Source organism: Xenia sp. Carnegie-2017, unplaced genomic scaffold (assembly GCF_021976095.1).
Source record: "Xenia sp. Carnegie-2017 unplaced genomic scaffold, XeniaSp_v1 HiC_scaffold_20, whole genome shotgun sequence".
In the NCBI taxonomy this organism is placed as follows: domain Eukaryota; kingdom Metazoa; phylum Cnidaria; class Anthozoa; order Malacalcyonacea; family Xeniidae; genus Xenia; species Xenia sp. Carnegie-2017.
Genome location: NW_025813483.1, coordinates 8,030,132 through 8,051,686, shown reverse-complemented (window position 1 = coordinate 8,051,686; position 21,555 = coordinate 8,030,132). Strand labels below are relative to the sequence as shown.

The 21,555-nt window shown below is 35.2% G+C and overlaps 1 protein-coding gene, 1 long non-coding RNA gene and 2 pseudogenes across 4 annotated transcripts; 2 read left to right on the top strand and 2 right to left on the bottom strand.

Moving 5' to 3' along the window:
* Nucleotides 1-4,151: 4,151 nt before the first annotated feature.
* LOC124443148 lies at nt 4,152-5,437 on the top strand. Of its 2 annotated transcripts, none has more exons than XR_006947521.1 (4): nt 4,152-4,280; nt 4,674-4,781; nt 4,949-5,047; nt 5,225-5,437. It is a non-coding gene; the product is annotated as an uncharacterized LOC124443148 (long non-coding RNA). The 2 variants fall into 2 exon arrangements; XR_006947522.1 differs by having other exon boundaries at nt 5,118-5,437.
* A 455-nt stretch (nt 5,438-5,892) lies between these two features.
* LOC124441616 lies at nt 5,893-8,504 on the top strand (annotated as a pseudogene).
* Nucleotides 8,505-15,976: 7,472 nt separating this feature from the next.
* LOC124443133 (pachytene checkpoint protein 2 homolog) lies at nt 15,977-19,475 on the bottom strand. Of its 2 annotated transcripts, XM_046993664.1 has the most exons (7): nt 19,235-19,475; nt 19,074-19,158; nt 18,629-18,669; nt 18,436-18,489; nt 16,596-16,665; nt 16,382-16,511; nt 15,977-16,016 (listed from the first exon to the last, which is right to left on the bottom strand). In XM_046993664.1, the coding sequence occupies exons 1-6, from the start codon at nt 19,324-19,326 to the stop codon at nt 16,395-16,397; spliced, it is 459 nt and encodes a 152-aa protein (XP_046849620.1). In that variant the 5' UTR covers nt 19,327-19,475; the 3' UTR covers nt 15,977-16,016; nt 16,382-16,394. The 2 variants fall into 2 exon arrangements, with proteins under 2 accessions (XP_046849620.1, XP_046849619.1); XM_046993663.1 differs by lacking the exon at nt 15,977-16,016 and having other exon boundaries at nt 16,069-16,511.
* A 473-nt stretch (nt 19,476-19,948) lies between these two features.
* Nucleotides 19,949-21,551, bottom strand: LOC124441615 (annotated as a pseudogene).
* Nucleotides 21,552-21,555: the final 4 nt, after the last annotated feature.

The following is a 21,555-nucleotide window of genomic DNA, read 5'->3' as shown; positions in this document are numbered from 1 at the left end:
TCATATGAAATTTCAAAAAGACTCAAGTCTGCATAGGTTTGGTATATGAAAACAAACAATATTGTATAGAAATTATTTTAAGTAACCTTTTTGTGATGTTTTGAAGTGCAACTGCATAGTTTTGGTAAATGAAAACAAACAATATTGTATAGAAATTACTTTAAGTAACCTTTTGTGATGTTCTGAAGTGCAACTGCATCAAATACTTGTACTACATCTAATACTTGTAAAGTTGTAGCACATTTTGATTTTGTTGTATTGATATATGATTGTAAATGATGATCGTCCAGGTTAATAAAGTCCTGAGAAGGACTGTTTTTGATGTTGTTGACTGACGTTTCGACAACCTTAGCGGTAGTCATCTTCAGAGTCAAATGAGGAGTAAACGTCAGGTTAGCCGTATTCGTTGTCTGGTTCTTACGTCATTGTATTGTGTGTACAGGAAATGTGCAGGAAATGTGTATTGTCAATGTGGATTAGTGTGAAGTGAAATATTTTATTTTAGTTGTGATGTGTGATTTAGGTGTGACGTTTTAGTTGTAGTGTGTGGGTGTCAATTGTGTATTGTCATTGTGAATTAGTTTGAAGTGTAATGTTTTTAGTTGATCGTTTGTTTGTATTGTGAATAAGTCGTTTGTAAGGTGCCGGTAATTGCTGTGATCTGTTCAGGGGGGTTTGTTCCAAGTTGGTATACCAACTTTCTAATGTAAGCCGTTGTCTATAGTCAGTACTGTAAGTGATGCATTTTGCCGAGTCCCAGTCAATGTTGTGCTTTGTGATTCGGTGATGTTCGGCAATGTGATTAGTTTTGTCTTGTTTCTTAGTAGCTCGTTTCTGCTCAGTAAGTCTTATGTTTAAGTTCCTGCCAGTTTCCCCGATATAGGAGGCGTGGCAGTCGGAGCAGTTTATTTTGTAAACTGCACCTTGTCGTTCGTTGGGTTGTTCTTTGTCCTTTATGTTCGTTAGTACTTGTCGTAACGTTGTGATTGGTTTATGTGCGACACGTATGTTGTATGGTCGTAAGATAAGCGAGATAGTCTCAGACGTACCTTTGATGTAAGGTATCGTTGCTGTTGTCACTGAGTTGTTCGTTTCGTTGGGTTCGTTGGGTTTGTAAGTGTTGCGTTTGATAAAGTCAGAGTTATAGTTGTTTTTGTCAAAAACATGTTTGAGATAGTTGTTTTCGTTTTGTAGAGCGTCCGGTGAATCACATATGATTTGTGCACGTCTTGTTAATGTTCTGACTGTGTGGCTTTGTGTGATATAGGGTTGTAAGATGATTGTTCTGGTAGTCGGTCAGTATGTGTTGGCTTGCGATAAACTGTTGTTCGTAGTTTCTGATTGTCATTTTTACCAAACAGTCGAGAAAAGGAAGAGTATCGTTTGCTTCGACATCTTTGGTAAATTGTATCACACATCACAACTAAAAATAAAAATATTTCACTTCACACTAATTCACAATGACAATACACATTTCCTGTACACACAATACAATGACGTAAGAACCAGATAACAAATACAACTAACCTGACGTTAACTCCTCATTTGACTCTGAAGATGACTACCGCTAAGGTTGTCGAAACGTCAGTCAACAACAACAAAAACAGTCCTTCTCAGGACTATACCAACCTGGACGATCTACATTTACAAACATATATAACTATGAGAATATCAAGTGTACGCTGCTTGAAATTTTGCGCAAGTTATTTCAAAATAGGTGGCAGAAGTCTCTTTTGGAATACTTGAATTTCTTTTTGAAATTCTTCACTAAATTAGAGAGCGAGGGAACTCTCTAGTTTAGTTAGAATATTGTAAAAAATCTTTTATGTGCATGTTTTGTGTTTTTGCATGTTTATGATCATCTGCAAACACCGAAGAATGGAAGTCGAAAATTTTGCCTTCTCGAAACATGCCTTCTTTAAATTTTAATATCTTCTCCAAAAATAAGTAATAAATATTGGTTTAACTTACTGCAAGAAGCGTTGCTTGACAATGACAGGTTACGGCAATGTGGTTCTGAAAGAAATTGAAGCAAAGAAGATTTGATGAACGATACAAACAAATACATGCTTACATCTCTGTTCTGCTATTCTTGATCTTATCGACCTCTGCATCTGAAAAATACTGAGGAAAAAGTTGCAGTATGATGAAGCAAACAAGCAAACAACTGACAAACAAACACATACCGCAGTCTCAATCTTCATCGTTCAGTGCCATGAATAACTGTAAGAATAATGTTAAAATACAATCATGACGAACTGTAGGAGCATATAATTTTCAAAACCAGTGTTTGCAGACGATCTGTCGAAATTTCTATCAAAACTGGTACTTTACGATGATTTCCAGCTGTAAACTGCAAACATTTACAGGAAAGGTTTACTTTTATGGCACAAAAGTTACTGTCAGATTTTTCAAACGAAGTCAATCATCTCCATTGAACATAATGGACAGACGAGCATTCATGACGAGCCCTCAAGTTGGATTCGAAAATTTGAAACAGTTTCCTCTCGAGGAATTATCTTTATGATTGCAATAGTTCTATACAATCATACAAAATAGCTATTTTGGCTAAATCATTTACCAAACATTAGAACATCACCGGAAGTTAAATTTTTATTGCTTTGTAGACACTGTTATAACATCCCTCAATATTATAACAGTGCAATCATAGGCACAAATAAACCATTAAATATTCAAAGTAGACGGCTAGTCTGACTGGCTCGTGATAATCATTTCGCATAGATGTTGAGTTTAAAGATTTTTGCAATACTCTGCCAGCGTATTTCTTTTCAACCATGATGATTGATTTAATGTAAATTAGATTTTGTTTTAATTTTACACAAGATATGAGTGCAAGAAGCACTCTTATATTAACATGCTCTAAAGCATGTTAACTGATTTGTGCTAACATCTACAAAATTACTCCATGGTATATAGAAGCGCCAGTCAGTTGTTGCACAAGTACAACACATCTCTTTACTACCAAATCCCTCAGTTATTACCAAATCAAGCACGTGTCAGAACTAGGCAATAATCAAACATAAGCTAGCTCTCTGTTGGTCGGTCGAATTATTGATATGGACAATGAAGAAGGATGTTTTTGGGTCGAAGGATGATCTGTTTCTTCCGTTAGCAACATCTTGAAGTCAACTTTGTTGTCTAGAAATATAGAATACGAGAGAAATGAATTGATTTTTCAGTATCGGAAATCATCGCACCATGAACTTATTATGTTCGTTAATAAATCACTAATCACTTTGGTTACTTCTTAGTACTTTAACATGGCTCTCTGATCAAATAATTTAGTATGTTCAGCATCATAAATTATTGTGACACCTTGCTTCACTTCATTGCCATCTTTTCTTATTATCGTCAGTGATTCTTAACCGTGTACACTTTTAAATTATTTGTTTTAAAATTGAGTTTCTTAGCCTGTGGCTGTCATAGAAAAATGATTTTCTTCTTTTCAACTTCCAATGGCAAAGTTACACTTGGTGCTGTCTTTGGTCATACTAGTCTTACAGCACAAGCAAAAGTGATTATTAATTGTGAAACAAGACAGAATAAATGAAGGATTAGAATCAACATGAGCATAAACAAAACAATATTCAAAAGAATTTCCGTTTTCCTGGTCTTTTAGGTCTCATGAGAAAACAAAATTGAATGCATGGTACATACGAATAGAATAAGCATAAACGATAAAACTTTATTTCTTTTCTTTCAGAGTTTACACAGAAAGACATGGAAATCTTCTTTCGTTTTTCTCTTGTTCTTTTGTGTTCTTCTTTCAGCTAATGCCTAACACATTTCCTTAAGCCTGTGTAATGGTGTAACTTCGCTCTTTTGAGTGGTGGGAGGAGCTTTAGGAATAAATTTGCCCATAAAAAGCGTGGTGTTATTTTTATGTTGTTTCCTAAGCTGAAAGAAGTATAAAATATTGAAAAGAAGAATATGATTTTGATGTTTTTTCTGTAAACCCTCGAGAGAGTATAAGCACGCTCGTTGCTTATGCTTGTGATTACGTAGACGTTAATGTTCCAACTTTTGCTTATTGTTTTCTTTAACACTTTATTGACACTTGACACAACATTCAAAATAGATATATTCTATTCAAACAGTTCATGAAAAAAATATTGCTTTGTTCAGACAGTTGGATTGGCTGGATTTGAACAGGACGTTCTATACGAGAAGGGATTACGTTGGTTTTATTCAGTTATTTTGGGGATGATTGACGTATTATCAGTGTACCGTATGTCAAGAAGCATCCTATGGTGATACAGGTGAGCCATCACCCCTCAGATTAAGCTCTAGGATATGTTTGCTACAATGACGGAATCGTTGTAACAAAGTCTTCTGTTCTTACTTCATATGCTTCATCTTGTTTTATACAGTTTTCCAAAATGACTCAACTGTAAATATTGTAAAACAAGCACGATTAAAAAGCGTGTATATAAATTTGTAAAATTTAAGAATTGCCCAAGAATTTGTCCAAACAATTAATTTTTTGAGAAATATCCAGAAATTTCCTTCAAATAGGCCATTCTTTTCTGAGAAATTTCCTTAGAAATAAGACCACATTTGACCATCGTTATCATGTTAACTACTTCATGTAAAAGTTATATATCGTCTTCCAAGAAAACAACATAACAATTTTTAATTTTAAACCTCACAAGCATTCGTTCTCCGCAAGAATATTTCTCTCCACATATCTGTTGTAAAAGAGTGAAAGACAAATAATATTTTAAAGAACATATAAAGTTTTTTTTGAAAGCTGAAACAAGGTAATAAATATATATGTTATTGTTATGCCTGAGTCTGACTTTGAGTTTCATAGCGGGAAATTGAAACGATATTTATTTTTTATTTCTACGTAGCAAAGATATTTAAGTTTTTTTTCCTACACAGCCAATATTGTGAATAATCTTTTGTATAACATCTCTAACTAAAGCAATATCGTTAAAATGGATAAAGTTCAAGAACTTTCTGAAGCACTGCCTTTACCAAGTCAGCCATTCTTAAACGTCGAAGTAAATGAATGCAAAGAAAGGTTAGTTCATAATATGAACAAAGGACTGTATGCAGAAGGATATTGAATTGCATTTCATGTAATAATCTAGTTGAGTGAGTCTGTGTTAGTGAAACCATGCTACAGGTGAAACTAGGTAATGAACAAATCATGTTTTTGTTTTGTAAAGAAACTTGAATAATTTTAATATGTTACTAGATTGACGTCACTGGTCATATGTTGTGCTTCAACAGACTCACTTCTTCAAATACCACTGTGCTGTCAAAACGTGAACAAAACCATTTATTCAATTTAATAATAAGCATTAACATCTTAATAGTATTTACCACTTTATTTTAGCACTATCCCAGAGTATAGAATTATAAAGCTTGTCAAAGACTTTCTTATCAACATGAAAACAATTCATGGCGACTCATGTTTAGAATTTGTTGATCCTTTTTAATGGAACATGTCAAGAGCATAACTATTGTGTATGACACAGATAATTTTTCAACATATGGCAAGGTTATTGACCCTATGATCAGACAATATTTACTTTCGCATGTGTGAGAGTAGGTTGTTCACACCCCCCTGGTATGTCACACATCCCTTTTGTTGAACCCCACGGAAAGAAAATGCAAGAACTCCTAGAGGATTGACTTAGTTTGATAATGAAGATTTACATGAAGTACATATTTCTGTCAAACCTTCATAATTCTTTTAACAGATAATTGATTTGAAAAAAGTTATGCTAAAGTATCATGTCTATCAACTTCATGATGGGGGGCATGGATATGAAGAACTTGAAGAACTCCATCTTTTTAAAATCACTCCCAAACAATGACATTTTCAAAGTATATATTAGTCACGTGTTTGAATCATATTTTAGAGGCGTGGATTTCAACATCATCTCGTGAAATAAAGTTACCTTATTACATGGTAAGTTAGTTTCCTTGGTAACCAGACGTGAGTCCTTGCGTCATCGTCCGTCACGTGTATCTTTTTACGAATCAAATTAGATTCTATTTTTGCGTGTGTTGACTTTGTAACAACTCTCATCTTAACGGAGTAAATCTCTTATCACTCATAACATTCAAGATTGAAAAATCACATATCAAAGTATTGATAAGAATAAGTTAGCTACAATCAGATAGAATGAAACGCGAGAGACGTGATGGTGTTTTAACGAGCCAACTATTAAATGACGTCAAGGCTACCATGTTTGTGTACCGCTGTGACGTCACTCGAAAACAAACAACGAAGCCAATCAAACACCAGCATTTACCACTCATAGTACATCATGTTTGTCTTCACGTGATCTACTGCAAATATCCAGAAGAATGAGTTGAGCTTTTCTTTAAAACTTTCACAGAGCCAACCGGTACTGGTGAAACATCCTTATGCAAGGCGCTTGCTCAAAAATTATCCATACGACTTTCTAAAAGGTAAAAACACTACATTTTATTTTGATGTTACGTAAATCGCAATCCATTACTATCCATGTGTGTACTGCAACTAATATTGCCACGTAATTTTATTGTTATGTCGTGAATTATAAATACAAAGTATAATCCGAAAAAGGACATGTTGTAAACTCAACATCAAATTTAGAAAACAAGACGATTAAAAATGTAAATATTACACTTTCAATTGTTTTGCTTTGTAACTTTTATTTAAGTTTACAAGATGTTCTTTTTTGGCATTATCTTTTACTTTGTTTTTAATGAAATTGTCGTCTACCTAAGGATTATGAACTATAAATTAAAGTGTGTTTCTACTTTTGAATCCTTAGATTTAACTATGGCCAGCTTATTGAAATAAACATTCACAGTTTATTTTCCGAGGTAGGCATCATTTTGAATAGCTCAAAGCAACATCACCGAGTGCGAAAATCCTCTGGAACCAAAAATTACATTGCCATAAATTTTCCGTGAAACCTTTGTCGTCACCCCCCTGTCAATATAAAATGCACGGCTCACATCAAAATATCAGTTCAGAAAACTGACATTTATATACCTGGGATTGAGATGTCGTTGAAGTTAATAAATCTAGTTCCGTATCACAAAATGATCATATCCAATTAAAAATAGCATCTGTAATTTAAAATGTACATTGACATTATCTTTCCTACAAACAGAGTGGAAAGTTAATGATGAAAATGTTTCAGAAAATTCAAGAGTTTATTGACGACAAATAAACTTTAGTTTGCGTTCTTATCGACGAGGTAAACTTTGCTTAAACATTTCTTTCTTAATGCTCATGGTCAGATAGATGAGAAATCATTTACTATTTGTGTTTCTTGTTTCACAAAATACCCGAAGCACATGTACGCTTGTCGGTAATGTTTAAGGAAAATACCTTTGCTATCCATATCTTTTACTTCTGAAGGTTGAAAGTTTAACATCGGCAAGAAAATCTGCGTTGAACGGACAAGAACCTTCAGATGCCATTCGTGTTGTGAATGCATTTCTCACTCAAATTGACCATATAAAACTGTAAATGCAAAATATAAGCAGAATATGCATTTCGGCGAACATTGCGTTCTCATGGATTTTTTAGTGAACTAAGAGATTGTATTCGGTTATATGAACGGCGAGGCCAGCCGGCAGGGTTGTTGCGTTATGTATTATTTAATAAAATAGAGACTTTGTAGAAAATAGTTCTAAAGATAGCAAATACCATAGTAAATGGTAAAAGTAATATAATAAGTTGATAGTTCTTACAAGAACTGTTGTAAGTAAAGAGCACTAACCCAATAGTTCTAAATTAAACGACACGATGCATTTCGGCAGACTACTCCTCAGGTGTCAACGTCTGCTGAATGAAAATTTACAATCTACCGATATTTATAATGCCAAGACAACAGTCTTTATCAACTTATTATATTGCATTTACCATTCACTATGGTATTTGCTATCTTTAGAACTATGTATTATTTCTTTCTCTACAATGTTGTCGCTTTTACAGGAGTAAAAGCACGAAAATATTTATATGACATGAACAAACTTGCTTGATGACAACTTTGCTCAGTCAAATACTTATTATCTATCAATTACGTATTTACAGAAGTCTTGATTTGAACTACATTTATGCGTTTATTTGCTAAACCTAGTCTTCCCCAATGTTGTTTTCTTCTTATTTCAGACATCCTAATGTAATTATATTGACAACATCGAACATAACTAGAGCCATAGACGTTGCGTTCGTGGACAGATTGAAAATATGTTTGTGACTCGAAAGTTTTTTAATTCACTTTCTCATCTAACTTCGCTATTTGTTCGCCCACAGAGCCGACATCAAACAGTATATTGGTCCGCCATCAGCCAAAGCTATTTACAAAATTTACCATTTGTTTGTATGTAACTTATGTCTTCTTGTGCACGTGATCAACGAAATGGCTGCCGGTCAATTATGTTTTCTGGCCAAAGGGAACGCCGAAATGGCTTACCGCAACCTATCATCATATACAATATAAAACAACAATTTGCCTCGTGAAGTATATCCCTCTTCTCAGTACTTTGTACCTTTACGTCTACTGCTTTATTTCCATACCACAATATAGTCGTTTGTGCAAGTTATACAAACATGTTGCTTAAATAGAGAGGTGTGCAGCTATATAGAAATTGATTGCAAACGATTGCATTGTAGATAATTTTTAATAATCAAAATTAATGTTCACCGTTTCATCACAGACCAGTATCATATCACCAGCCACTCAAATTTTGGATTTAAGGTACAACTGAAAAATACACGAAATTTTATTTTGACGAAAATTGACGGTGTTTGTTAGAAATTTTTGTTCACTTCTATGTTGATGACATGGTTTTCTTTTCCGATGTACAACTTTTTTTCCCTATTTTCCATTGTAGCTTTGTCGACAACGATGTAACACACTGTAGTCTTGAATTAAAGAAGATAGCCGAGTAAGTGAAGTAGATGTTTGTAGATGTAGATCGTCGAGGTTAGTGGTGTCCTGCGAAGGACTGTTGATGTTGATGTTGACTGACTTCTTAACAACCTTAGCGGTAGTCATCTTTAGAGTCAGCATCAACAACAACAGTTCTTTTCAGGACTTTACTAACCTGGACGATCTACATCTACAAACATGTAACGATACTCCCATGTTCAAACCTTTCACTTTAAAGTAAAGTGATGTCACAGAGTAAAGTAAACATTTCTTGTCTTAGTTTATGGTAAATATTATGTCACCCAGTCTTCATGTTTTCAAGTTAGTATTCTTCTCGTTTTACAAAGAAAACGAAACTACGCCCGGGGGATTTTCAGAAGTTGTCTGAACCTTGGCAGTATGTTCTAGTTTCTTTTATGAGAAGAATTCTTGTAAAGAAAAAAGACAAATTTTGAAAGGAAAAAACCCCGTTTTCGGTCCATGCTTCCCGATACCTTCTTAAGCGTAAGGCACTAAAACGCGGCATGTTAACGTTTCGGTAGCAGATTTCGGCCCCTCCACGCTATCCTACTTGGGAGATGCAATAGCAAGCTTCCGCCCATCAGACCCGAGATCACCTGCGATAGGCTTTGCTCGGGGTACGCAGGAGAGTGCGGTCGCCACCGAAGTGTGGACCCTAAGCCAATGCATACTATATCGCACCCAGCTTCCACTGCTAGTTGACATCTACTATATGAAGCTATAGATTTATATTTATATATACAAAAATTTAGAGGCTTACGAAATTTGTGGTATTATTAAAGTCACAACTGCGCATGCCCAGATAATTTCTTTGATAATTTGCGATTAAGTGGGATAATTGCCACAGATGTAGTGCAAGTACATCTAGTTAGTCGTTGCCATGACTATAAACAATTAGTCGAGTGGGCTGCGAATGCTCGAGCGCATGCGCAGATGATTTCTCCATTAAATTGTTACTAAACATGCTATTTACTTCAAAATCGGGGCTAGTAGATGCAATTGGTCGTCGCCATGACCATGAATATTGGCAGCCAATCAATTTAGCTGCGCATGCTCAGTTGATATCTTTAATAGTTTGTTAATAAGCAAGTTATATACTCCCTTTTTATCGAGATTTATATGACATTAGAGATTGTCGTACGTCAGTCTAATATCTTGAGCATGAACGATATGTTGTTGAAAGATAAGTTTACATATACTCTAGCGTAGTGTCTTCATCAGGAGTGATCGAATGTTGAAACTTGAGTCGCAATATGCTCCAGTCTTATGATTTGTCAGGAGTGATCTTTTATTGAAAGTTTCGCTAATGTTATTTAACCATGTTATCTAAAAACTTTATCCTCCATATGCATGTGAAACATGTTTTTACAAATGCATGTGAAACTCGTCAACACTTTGTTACGGCATTCGTAATATCCGTGACAACGTTAAAAATGTTTTTTATTTTTCTCTACAACTTTATACCAGCATATTGCATGTCATATCCAAGCTTTCCTTTGATTTGACGGGAAATGGTTTTTATTCACTATTACATATTCTGCCTTTATAATTAGTCGATCTGTATTTCTAAACTAATATTTACAAATGCCCCAAGAGAATCTTTTTTTTTTATTGGCTCTCTTCTACAAATACAATACCATGTCCGACTATTTGATTGCACGAATTTTTTAATTTGATCACGTTTTTTTGACACGTGTGTTTACCATGGGAAAGATGGATTGCTTAAATGTACCTAGTTGTTTAGACTACTTGGATCCATAGTTATCCTGTAATGTATACTCTTGTGAAACACCAATGAGCATACGTAGTGTGTCTTCTATAACCTCTATTCTTGTTCTCCACTTCATCATCTATCCATATTTGTTCTTTTTTAGTTCTCAGATCAACACAACCCTTGTCTGAAGTTCCTAAAACCTTGATCTACCCAAGAAAGATCTCTGATGGTAACATGTTAGGTAGGGCTAGTGGTTGGTCATCGTCATTGAGCCTTGTGACACCAGTTCAGTATACGTTAATTGTCCTGAAGATGTTGAGGAGGTTGCTAGTAAAGCGTCGCCTAAACCAGAAGTTAGTTTTCATGGTATGCTAACGGATTACGCAAACGTTGTTAGGAATAAGTTCACATAAAATGGTTATGGTCTCGTTCCATCGTATTCTGAGAAGGTTTCATGTTCATCCTGTATCTTTCACCAATGTTACAAATACTTAGTTTTTTATGCTTTTGAAATTGTCGTTTTATGACTATTATTTTAGAGCATAGACATTGAAAAATCTTGTGGTAGTACAGATATTTTCAACATTTTTTTGTTGAAAAATTCTCTAGTTTCAATTCTTCGAAATTTCTCATCTTAATTTTCACCTTTACTTTAGAATCCTTTCGATACGAGAAATCGTCGGGATTTGAGGTACTTTATACGATATATTGAATTTAAGTTTAGTAACGTTAATAACTCCCATCTGTTCATCGTAACTTTGCTATAATTCTATGGATAAATTATGTTTTTATATATAACAGATTATTGATGATCCTACTTCACCTGAAGGTGTTCAGCAAGAACGACGTATGAAGTTACTGTCGTTAATTAATAATATAGCCATTGATAAAGGGTTGGATGGTCGAAATTATTAATGTCATGGTTGTTTCAGACCAATTGGAATGAGTATGATCAATGAATTCTCGACTTGTTATTTGCTAATAACTCAAATATATTTATTTTCAAATTTCTTAGCTTAATAAATGTTATCTTTGTAGAAACTATTATAACAAAGTACATAATCCCTTTTTTCCGTGAAGCCCATGGATGCGTTCGTTCATGATGAAAGAGTCATATTGTATAAGGAGGCTCTCGTTCATCACGTCAGAGTTATGAGAAAAATACGTTGTAAAAAGTACTAAGTAAAAAACATACAAACATGCTTAGTGTTTGTTTAAGTTATAGTTCAAAAAGGCAGAAGTTGTTTGAACCTTTGAAGTATCCTTCGACGCTCTAGTTTTTTTTTATGTGAAGAGTTCTTGTAAAGAAAGATAAATTTTGAAAACCAAAGAATCCCGTTTTCGGTCCATGCCTCCCGATACCCCGAGATAGTTGATCACTAGAGCGTCGCATGTTAACTAAGGGAACCACATAATCCTTGTTTGTTTTCCATGAAACATATGAATTTGTTGCTCGTGATACATGAGAAACAGTAAATGGGAGAGTTAAATCAGAAAGATATAAACCGATAAAATTCTTGTAAAACATGTTTAAGGTTGTCTTTAATTATAAGTGTCAGAAAAAGACAGGGTCATAAGAAGTTAATTGAAACATTGCTTGGTTTGTTTTATGAGAAGAAAACAAAAAGATAAAATTCGAAAGCAAAAAACCCCGTTTTCGGTCCATGCTTCCCGATACCTTCTTAAGCGCAAGGCACTAGAACGCCGCATTTTTCGGTAGGAGATTTCGGCCCCTCCACGCTATCCTACTTGGGAAATGCCAATAGCAAGCTTCCGCAAATCAGACCCTGAGATCACCTGCGATAGGCTTTGCTCAGGGTACGCAGGGAGAGTGCGGTCGCCACCGAAGTGAGGGCCCCTAAGCCACTGCATACTATATCGCACCCAGCTTCCACTGCTAGTTGACATCTACTATATGAAGTTTTAGCTTTATATATATATACCAAAATTTAAAGGCGTACGAAAGTGTTGGGATGATTGTCATCGTTACTGCGCATGCCCAGATGATTTCTTTGATTGCAAACCATTCATATGTTTCATGGAAAACAAACAAGGATTATGTGGTTCCCTTAGTTAACATGCGACGCTCTAGTGATAAACTATCTCGGGTATCGGGAGGCATGGACCGAAAACGGGATTCTTTGGTTTTCAAAATTTATCTTTCTTTACAAGAACTCTTCACATAAAAAAAAACTAGAGCGTCGAAGGATACTTCAAAGGTTCAAACAACTTCTGCCTTTTTGAACTATAACAAAACAAACACTAAGCATGTTTGTATGTTTTTTACTTAGTACTTTTTACAACGTATTTTTCTCATAACTCTGACGTGATGAACGAGAGCCTCCTTATACAATATGACTCTTTCATCATGAACGAACGCATCCATGGGCTTCACGGAAAAAAGGGATTATGTACTTTGTTATAATAGTTTCTACAAAGATAACATTTATTAAGCTAAGAAATTTGAAAATAAATATATTTGAGTTATTAGCAAATAACAAGTCGAGAATTCATTGATCATACTCATTCCAATTGGTCTGAAACAACCATGACATTAATAATTTCGACCATCCAACCCTTTATCAATGGCTATATTATTAATTAACGACAGTAACTTCATACGTCGTTCTTACTGAACACCTTCAGGTGAAGTAGGATCATCAATAATCTGTTATATATAAAAACATAATTTATCCATAGAATTATAGCAAAGTTACGATGAACAGATGGAGTTATTAACGCTATAAACTTAAATTCAATATATCGTATAAAGTACCTCAAATCCCGACGATTTCTCGTATCGAAAGGATTCTAAAGTAAAGGTGAAAATTAAGATGAGAAATTTCGAAGAATTGAAACTAGAGAATTTTTCAACAAAAAAATGTTGAAAATATCTGTACTACCACAAGATTTTTCAATGTCTATGCTCTAAAATAATAGTCATAAAACGACAATTTCAAAAGCATAAAAAACTAAGTATTTGTAACATTGGTGAAAGATACAGGATGAACATGAAACCTTCTCAGAATACGATGGAAGGAGACCATAACCATTTTATGTGAACTTATTCCTAACAACGTTTGCGTAATCCGTTAGCATACCATGAAAACTAACTTCTGGTTTAGGCGACGCTTTACTAGCAACCTCCTCAACGTCTTCAGGACAATTAACGTATACTGAACTGGTGTCACAAGGCTCAATGACGATGACCAACCACTAGCCCTACCTAACATGTTACCATCAGAGATCTTTCTTGGGTAGATCAAGGTTTTAGGAACTTCAGACAAGGGTTGTGTTGATCTGAGAACTAAAAAAAGAACAAATATGGATAGATGATGAAGTGGAGAACAAGAATAGAGGTTATAGAAGACACACTACGTATGCTCATTGGTGTTTCACAAGAGTATACATTACAGGATAACTATGGATCCAAGTAGTCTAAACAACTAGGTACATTTAAGCAATCCATCTTTCCCATGGTAAACACACGTGTCAAAAAAACGTGATCAAATTAAAAAATTCGTGCAATCAAATAGTCGGACATGGTATTGTATTTGTAGAAGAGAGCCAATAAAATAAAAAGATTCTCTTGGGGCATTTGTAAATATTAGTTTAGAAATACAGATCGAGTAATTATAAAGGCAGAAGATGTAAGAGTGAATAAAGACCATTTCCCGTCAAATCAAAGGAAAGCTTGGATATGACATGCAATATGCAGGTATAAAGTTGTAGAGAAAAATAAAAAACATTTTATCGTTGTCGCGGATATTACGAGTGCCGTAGCAAAGTGTTGACGAGTTTCACATGCATTTGTAAAAACAAGGTTAAGTAGACAAAGAGCATGCCAAAAATATATGATGGAAAGCTTGCTCAGCGCATCTACAAGCACCAACTTCAGAGCTCGCTCTGTCACAAATTAATTGAGAATCTGAGCATGCGTTGTCAACTCCACAAACTCTCCAAGCTCATGGTAACGACCAACTGGATGTACTAGTACCGATTTTGGAGAAATTAGCTCGCTCAGTCACACGTTTTAAGACAAATCATCTGCGCATGCGCAGTCTCACTGAGCATGCGCAGTCAAATTGACCAGCTACCCGAGTTCATGGTCATGGCAACGACCAACTGCATCTACTAGCACCAATTTTGAAGTAAATAGCATGCTTAGTAACATTTTAATAGAGAAATCGTCTGCGCATGCGCAGTCCACTCGAGTAATTGTTCATAGTCATGACAACGACCAACTATATGTACTTGCACTACATTTGTGTCATTTAACTCACTTAGTCGCAAATTATCAAAGAAATCATCTGGGCATGCGCAGTAACGATAACAATCATCCCACAACTTTCGCACGCCTTTAAATTTTGATATATATATATAAAGCTAAAACTTCATATAGTAGATGTCAACTAGCAGTGGAAGCTGGGTGCGATATAGTATGATGTGGCTTAGGGGCCCTCACTTCGGTGGCGACCTCACTCTCCTTGCGTACGCTGAGCAAAGCCTATCGCAGGTGATCTCAGGGTCTGATGGCCGGAAGCTTGCTATTGGCATTTCCCACGTAGGATAGCGTGGAGGGGCCGAAATCTCCTACCGAAACGTCAACATGCGGCGTTCTAGTGCCTTGCGCTTAAGAAGTTATCGGGAAGCATGGACCGAAAACGGGGTTTTTTGCTTTCGAATTTTATCTTTTTGTTTTCTTCTCATAAAACAAACCAAGCAATGTTTCAATTAAGTTCTAATGACCCTGTCTTTTTCTGGCACTTATAATTAAAGACAACCTTAAACATGTTTTATACCAATTTTATCGGTTTATATCTTTCTGATTTAACTCTCCCACTTACTGTTTCTCATGTATCACGAGCAAACCATCCATATGTTTCATGGAAAACAAACAAGGATTATGTGGTTCCCTTAGTTAACAAGCGACGCTCTAGTGATCAACTATCTATGGGTATCGGGAGGCATGCACCAAAAACGGGATTCTTTGGTTTTCAAAATTTGCATTTGTAAAAACATGTTTCACATGCATATGGAGGATAAAGTTTTTAGATAACATGGTTAAATAACATTAGCGAAACTTTCAATAAAAGATCACTCCTGACAAATCATAAGACTGGAGCATATTGCGACTCAAGTTTCAACATTCGATCACTCCTGATGAAGACACTACGCTAGAGTATATGTAAACTTATCTTTCAACAACATATCGTTCATGCTCAAGATATTAGACTGACGTACGACAATCTCTAATGTCATATAAATCTCGATAAAAATCTGGTCCCCAGTTGACATGCTATCAGATAGGCAACAAACAAAGATGAGATAGCAGTACAAACCTGTATTATCGTAGCAGAGCTTCAAATCTTTAACAAGATGATTATAGATGTATAACATGAAAATAGCGATCAATATTAGTAAAGTTGGCTTAAGGATGTAATTTAATGTAAACATACGTTGAAATTAAACAGTTACAATTAACTATATCGTATAAATATCCTTCCCTATTTAAAATAATCTACACATTATCCTCAATAACGAACTATACACATTGCTGCATTTGACCTCGGGTGTGTTGGGGAAACGTCATGTAAGGAGTCTCAAAGTACCAATATAAATTAGCAAACTTTGTGATCTATCTTACCAAATGGACTTAAATTGAGCAATAAAAAAATCTTAATCTTCAACAAAGCATATCCAAAAGATTTCTATGAATGTATAAAAAGTATACAATCGTTCAAAGGTCACGCTTGCACGCTTTTTTCTTCACCAACTGAGCAAAGATTCTCTTTTTCTTTGAACTGCTTGTCAACAATCATTGAAAGATTATTCAAAAACTCTTCTGAGGTTATCGTTTGTGCCTATTACGTAGGTTTGAGGGACAATATAAGTACATGCATGTACAACAAAGAACACGGGTGAAGGCTTTAATTCGTATTACTTACTTTCGAATACAGCGCATGTGCAAGGAATGGTAGTTTACGAAGAGTTCGACCACTTAGTTGATAACTTTTTCTAAACAAGAAAATGAGAGAAAGAATACTTCGTAGGTTTATCACAGTGAGACGCTTGACTGCTCCTTGCAAGTTCAAAAGGAGAAGGGCCTCCCAAAGAAACCTAACCAAAAGTCAACCAATATTCGTGATTATTTGAGAGTGGTCCATTACTTGATAACTACTGACTACGATAACAAAGAAAAAACATCTTTACGCCTTAAATGTAGATGTAATACAAAGTTAAATTTTATTTATGTTGCAAGTATTAAGACGGTATATTTTAAACCTCAGTCCTAAATTATTTGAGAACTCATCTGAACATGCACAAACAACTCAACAAACTGTTCGAGTTTACAATCATAGCAATGACAAACAGAACAAGCTTGATCCTTCTGTGGTTCACTTGGTCCATATTGGGAAATCATAAATTTCAATCATAATGAGAAATTTAGTCATTTAACAAATTTTTCATATTCATAGTGATGGCAACAACAAGCTGGACCTATTTTCATCACTTACTGAGTAATTAATCGCTTGGTCACAAAATATAAGAAGATCATCTGAGCATGCGCAGTACGCTTGGCATGCGCAGCTGCTCAAGCATGCAAAGTCCACTTGACCAATTGTCCGAGTTGATAGTCATGGAAACGACCAACTACATTTACTAGCATCAATTAGGGAGTATATAACTTGCTTATTAACAAACTATTAAAGATATCAACTGAGCATGCGCAGTTAAATTGATTGGCTGCCAATGTTCATGGTCATGGCGACGACCAATTGCATCTACTAGCCCCGATTTTGAAGTAAATAGCATGTTTAGTAACAATTTAATGGAGAAATCATCTGCGCATGCGCTCGAGCATTCGCAGCCCACTCGACTAATTGTTTATAGTCATGGCAACGACTAACTAGATGTACTTGCACTACATCTGTGGCAATTATCCCACTTAATCGCAAATTATCAAAGAAATTATCTGGGCATGCGCAGTTGTGACTTTAATAATACCACAAATTTCGTAAGCCTCTAAATTTTTGTATATATAAATATAAATCTATAGCTTCATATAGTAGATGTCAACTAGCAGTGGAAGCTGGGTGCGATATAGTATGCAGTGGCTTAGGGGTCCACACTTCGGTGGCGACCGCACTCTCCCTGCGTACCCCGAGCAAAGCCTATCGCAGGTGATCTCGGGGTCTGATGGGCGGAAGCTTGCTATTGCATCTCCCAAGTAGGATAGCGTGGAGGGGCCGAAATCTGCTACCGAAACGTTAACATGCCGCGTTTTAGTGCCTTACGCTTAAGAAGGTATCGGGAAGCATGGACCGAAAACGGGGTTTTTTTTCCTTTCAAAATTTGTCTTTTTTCTTTACAAGAATTCTTCTCATAAAAGAAACTAGAACATACTGCCAAGGTTCAGACAACTTCTGAAAATCCCCCCGGGCGTAGTTTCGTTTTCTTTGTAAAACGAGAAGAATACTAACTTGAAAACATGAAGACTGGGTGACATAATATTTACCATAAACTAAGACAAGAAATGTTTATTTTACTCTGTGACATCACTTTACTTTAAAGTGAAAGGTTTGAACATGGGAGTATCGTTACATGTTTGTAGATGTAGATCGTCCAGGTTAGTAAAGTCCTGAAAAGAACTGTTGTTGTTGATGCTGACTCTAAAGATGACTACCGCTAAGGTTGTTAAGAAGTCAGTCAACATCAACATCAACAGTCCTTCGCAGGACACCACTAACCTCGACGATCTACATCTACAAACATCTACTCACTTACTCGGCTATCTTCTTTAATTCAAGACTACAGTGTGTTACATCGTTGTCGACAAAGCTACAATGGAAAATAGGGAAAAAAAGTTGTACATCGGAAAAGAAAACCATGTCATCAACATAGAAGTGAACAAAAAAATTTCTAACAAACACCGTCAATTTTCGTCAAAATAAAATTTCGTGTATTTTTTCAGTTGTACCTTAAATCCAAAATTTGAGTGGCTGGTGATATGATACTGGTCTGTGATGAAACGGTGAACATTAATTTTGATTATTAAAAAATTATCTACAATGCAATCGTTTGCAATCAATTTCTATATAGCTGCACACCTCTCTATTTAAGCAACATGTTTGTATAACTTGCACAAACGACTATATTGTGGTATGGAAATAAAGCAGTAGACGTAAAGGTACAAAGTACTGAGAAGAGGGGATATACTTCACGAGGCAAATTGTTGTTTTATATTGTATATGATGATAGGTTGCGGTAAGCCATTTCGGCGTTCCCTTTGGCCAGAAAACATAATTGACCGGCAGCCATTTCGTTGATCACGTGCACAAGAAGACATAAGTTACATACAAACAAATAGTGCTGTTTCAACTATATTTTTTCTTATCCTGTGGTAAAAACATTGAATACCCTACCCTTGCAAGTTCCTTGATGCAAGAATGGTAAATTTTGTTAATAGCTTTGGCTGATGGCGGACCAATATACTGTTTGATGTCGGCTCTGTGGGCGAACAAATAGCGAAGTTAGATGAGAAAGTGAATTTAAAAACTTTCGAGTCACAAACATATTTTTCAATCTGTCCACGAACGCAACGTCTATGGCTCTAGTTATGTTCGATGTTGTCAATATAATTACATTAGGATGTCTGAAATAAGAAGAAAACAACATTGGGGAAGACTAGGTTTAGCAAATAAACGCATAAATGTAGTTCAAATCAAGACTTCTGTAAATACGTAATTGATAGATAATAAGTATTTGACTGAGCAAAGTTGTCATCAAGCAAGTTTGTTCATGTCATATAAATATTTTCGTGCTTTTACTCCTGTAAAAGCGACAACATTGTAGAGAAAGAAATAATACATAGTTCTAAAGATAGCAAATACCATAGTGAATGGTAAATGTAATATAATAAGTTGATAAAGACTGTTGTCTTGGCATTATAAATATCGGTAGATTGTAAATTTTCATTCAGCAGACGTTGACACCTGAGGAGTAGTCTGCCGAAATGCATCGTGTCGTTTAATTTAGAACTATTGGGTTAGTGCTCTTTACTTACAACAGTTCTTGTAAGAACTATCAACTTATTATATTACTTTTACCATTTACTATGGTATTTGCTATCTTTAGAACTATTTTCTACAAAGTCTCTATTTTATTAAATAATACATAACGCAACAACCCTGCCGGCTGGCCTCGCCGTTCATATAACCGAATACAATCTCTTAGTTCACTAAAAAATCCATGAGAACGCAATGTTCGCCGAAATGCATATTCTGCTTATATTTTGCATTTACAGTTTTATATGGTCAATTTGAGTGAAAATGCATTCACAACACGAATGGCATCTGAAGGTTCTTGTCCGTTCAACGCAGATTTTCTTGCCGATGTTAAACTTTCAACCTTCAGAAGTAAAAGATATGGATAGCAAAGGTATTTTCCTTAAACATTACCGACAAGCGTACATGTGCTTCGGGTATTTTGTGAAACAAGAAACACAAATAGTAAATGATTTCTCATCTATCTGACCATGAGCATTAAGAAAGAAATGTTTAAGCAAAGTTTACCTCGTCGATAAGAACGCAAACTAAAGTTTATTTGTCGTCAATAAACTCTTGAATTTTCTGAAACATTTTCATCATTAACTTTCCACTCTGTTTGTAGGGAAAGATAATGTCAATGTACATTTTAAATTACAGATGCTATTTTTAATTGGATATGATCATTTTGTGATACGGAACTAGATTTATTAACTTCAACGACATCTCAATCCCAGGTATATAAATGTCAGTTTTCTGAACTGATATTTTGATGTGAGCCGTGCATTTTATATTGACAGGGGGTGACGACAAAGGTTTCACGGAAAATTTATGGCAATGTAATTTTGGTTCCAGAGGATTTTCGCACTCGGTGATGTTGCTTTGAGCTATTCAAAATGATGCCTACCTCGGAAAATAAACTGTGAATGTTTATTTCAATAAGCTGGCCATAGTTAAATCTAAGGATTCAAAAGTAGAAACACACTTTAATTTATAGTTCATAATCCTTAGGTAGACGACAATTTCATTAAAACAAAGTAAAGATAATGCCAAAAGAACATCTTGTAAACTTAAATAAAGTTACAAAGCAAAACAATTGAAAGTGTAATATTTACATTTTAATCGTCTTGTTTTCTAAATTTGATGTTGAGTTTACAACATGTCCTTTTTCGGATTATACTTTGTATTTATAATTCACGACATAACAATAAAATTACGTGGCAATATTAGTTGCAGTACACACATGGATAGTAATGGATTGCGATTTACGTAACATCAAAATAAAATGTAGTGTTTTTACCTTTTAGAAAGTCGTATGGATAATTTTTGAGCAAGCGCCTTGCATAAGGATGTTTCACCAGTACCGGTTGGCTCTGTGAAAGTTTTAAAGAAAAGCTCAACTCATTCTTCTGGATATTTGCAGTAGATCACGTGAAGACAAACATGATGTACTATGAGTGGTAAATGCTGGTGTTTGATTGGCTTCGTTGTTTGTTTTCGAGTGACGTCACAGCGGTACACAAACATGGTAGCCTTGACGTCATTTAATAGTTGGCTCGTTAAAACACCATCACGTCTCTCGCGTTTCATTCTATCTGATTGTAGCTAACTTATTCTTATCAATACTTTGATATGTGATTTTCAATCTTGAATGTTATGAGTGATAAGAGATTTACTCCGTTAAGATGAGAGTTGTTACAAAGTCAACACACGCAAAAATAGAATCTAATTTGATTCGTAAAAAGATACACGTGACGGACGATGACGCAAGGACTCACGTCTGGTTACCAAGGAAACTAACTTACCATGTAATAAGGTAACTTTATTTCACGAGATGATGTTGAAATCCACGCCTCTAAAA